Raw genomic sequence first — 2,285 nt, 5'->3', positions numbered from 1 at the left:
TTGTTAGAACAACTCAGCAAAATAAAATTCCGGTTTATTGTTGGACAACATTGTTTCACACATACATCAAACAGGCCAAAAAAAATAAACAGCAACTTCATAGACAAAAAAAGGAAAAAAAAGAAACCTTTTTATCTTTGGCCTTTTTAACCATCTCATACAAACCAACTACTTTATAGTACAGCTAAGTACATACACAAAAAAAGTTACTGGAATGCTCGGAATAAGATTGTTTTTTTGTTGTTGTTTTTGCTTTTTTTACAAGGTTTTTTTTCTCCTTTGAGATTATAATGAACATGGTCACACCACAAGTAGGCAGAAGGACAGAATGCTCTGAAGGCTGGTTTGGTCATCCGAGATCATTAAAAATGGCTGACCCCTAACAATATGTACAAAAATATAAAATGTAAATAAAAAATACAAACAAATTTTCCTTTTTAAAGTACTTTTAAGAAAAAAAGCAGGGCCTTGGAAGTTTTGGTATTTTCCTCCCCTGTTGCAAATTCTCGTTGTGGTTTTGGTGGGGTGGTGGAGAGCTTGGTGACGCTGCCCGCAGAGGGCGGCGGGCCTCTCTACTCGAAGGTGACCACGTTTAGATTCTGAGACGGGAAGTGGAGGGTGAATAGGTCACGGCGGCCTTTTTTTTAGTTAACTTTTCCTTTTTTGCTGTCTAGTCATCCTCATCAGTCTTCTGCTTCTTGGTATCGACATCATCATCCTGAACAGAGAACAGTGTCACAAGCCTGCTGCCTCTCCACTGCAGCCCTCCCCTCTGCCAGCCACACACACCTCTATCCGGGACCCAGAGGCTCCAAAGCCCTCCCGGGACTGGGACATAGATGGGCCCACCCTGCCCTCCTCTTTCCCTTTTTGCCTTACCTCATCATCCTCAGCTGCCCGTTTGCCTGTGCCTGCCTCTGCCTCCTCATCTTCATCTCCATCCTCCTCCTCACCTGGAAAATCAAGGATCAGATAATTAAGTAAACCACTGGGATCCCTAAGCGTCTGTTGCAGTGAACAGATCATGTATCTGTCACCGGAGCTGTAGTTAGTCGTACCCTGGGGCTAAAAAAACAATCAGTGCCCAGTGGCTTTTAATGGGCAAGGGCTGGCTTTGTAATGGAGAGGCGTGGCAACAGCCACACACCATGCCTCACACCCTGCTGTAAGCCCAGTGCCACTGATCTGAGTCCCAATTATGGTGTCCCTTTTCAGAAAGGCCAAAAGCTTAACATGAAAATGGGAGTGCTACTCACCATCACCTTCTTCCTCCTCCTCCTCTTCCTCCCCACCTTCTTCTTCTTCTTCATCTACCTCATTATCAGCCTCCTGCTCCCCATTTTCCTCATTCTACAACAGAATGCAATTATTATTCAAACGGGCCGATGGCAGAATATCCAGCCACCCGGGAAATCTGAATGCTGCCTAAGTCGTCCAAGCCGGGTGGAAACTCACAGCATTCCCGTTGGCAGGGGCGTCTCTTCCGTTCTCTGCCTCCTCCACAACTTCCTTCTTCTCCTTCAAGTCCTTCAAAATCAGAAAAAAAACCAATCAGGCTTGAGAGAACCGGAGCAGATAAAGGGCTGAGATCTCCATATCTGAAGTTTCCCTTTCATTTGAGGGGTGTGGGATGGAGGAGGCACTTGTGGGGGAGGGTACTTCATAGGAGACGACAGCGCCTGCGAGCCGACTTCCCGTAAACTGCCGGCCCTCACACAAACACCGAAGGCAGCCCCCCACCTCCCATCTTCTACTTGAGCCTTGTGGCACAACCCGAAACCCGTCGGGCCGGGTGGACCAGGCGGGAAGCCCTCCTTCACGCCCGCCCAGCACCGACTGTTTCCAGCTCCGGGGAGCTCCGCCCCTCGGGGGTTGGATGGCAGCAGGTATGTGCCATAAATAAATAAGGAGCGGAGGGAGGGGCTCCCGCCGCCGCCGCGGGGTGGGGGCCTGGCCCGGGAACTCGCGCCGCACTGCGGGCCGGCGCAAAGCTCTCCATCCAGGGAAATCGGGGTCTCCATAGGCCCCCGAGCCGCCCCGCCAACCCAGCGGGCCCCAGGAGGCGCAGACGGTTGCTGGAGGCGAGCGCCTGCGGGCCTCCACCCCTACGCTCGTGCCAAGTCTCCCCACACCGCGGCTGGGTTCCCGTGGTGCCGCCCACGGGGAGGCGGCTCGCGGCTTTCCGAGGGCCGCGCCGCCGTGTTCAGTTTTTCCACCTCCCCAAGCCTGCCTCTGCAGCAAGCGACGCGGCTCGGGCGCGGAGCCGTCGGGCCGCGGCCGGCGGG

The 2,285-nt window shown here is 52.6% G+C and overlaps 1 protein-coding gene across 1 annotated transcript in view; it reads right to left on the bottom strand.

The window, feature by feature from the left end:
- Ptma (prothymosin, alpha) overlaps positions 1-2,285 on the bottom strand; it is a 3,985-nt gene continuing 1,700 nt past the window's right edge. The window contains exons 2-5 of the mRNA XM_013010537.1: positions 1,456-1,527; positions 1,257-1,350; positions 880-953; positions 1-718 (exon numbers count right to left, since the gene is read on the bottom strand). Of these exons, the coding sequence (XP_012865991.1) occupies positions 671-718; positions 880-953; positions 1,257-1,350; positions 1,456-1,527 (288 nt within the window). The 3' untranslated portion in view covers positions 1-670. The remainder of the gene's footprint in view (positions 719-879; positions 954-1,256; positions 1,351-1,455; positions 1,528-2,285) is intronic.

Source organism: Dipodomys ordii, unplaced genomic scaffold (assembly GCF_000151885.1).
Source record: "Dipodomys ordii isolate 6190 unplaced genomic scaffold, Dord_2.0 Scaffold1, whole genome shotgun sequence".
In the NCBI taxonomy this organism is placed as follows: domain Eukaryota; kingdom Metazoa; phylum Chordata; class Mammalia; order Rodentia; family Heteromyidae; genus Dipodomys; species Dipodomys ordii.
The sequence above is the reverse complement of the archived record's forward strand: the minus strand, read 5'-3'. Positions and strand labels throughout refer to the sequence as shown.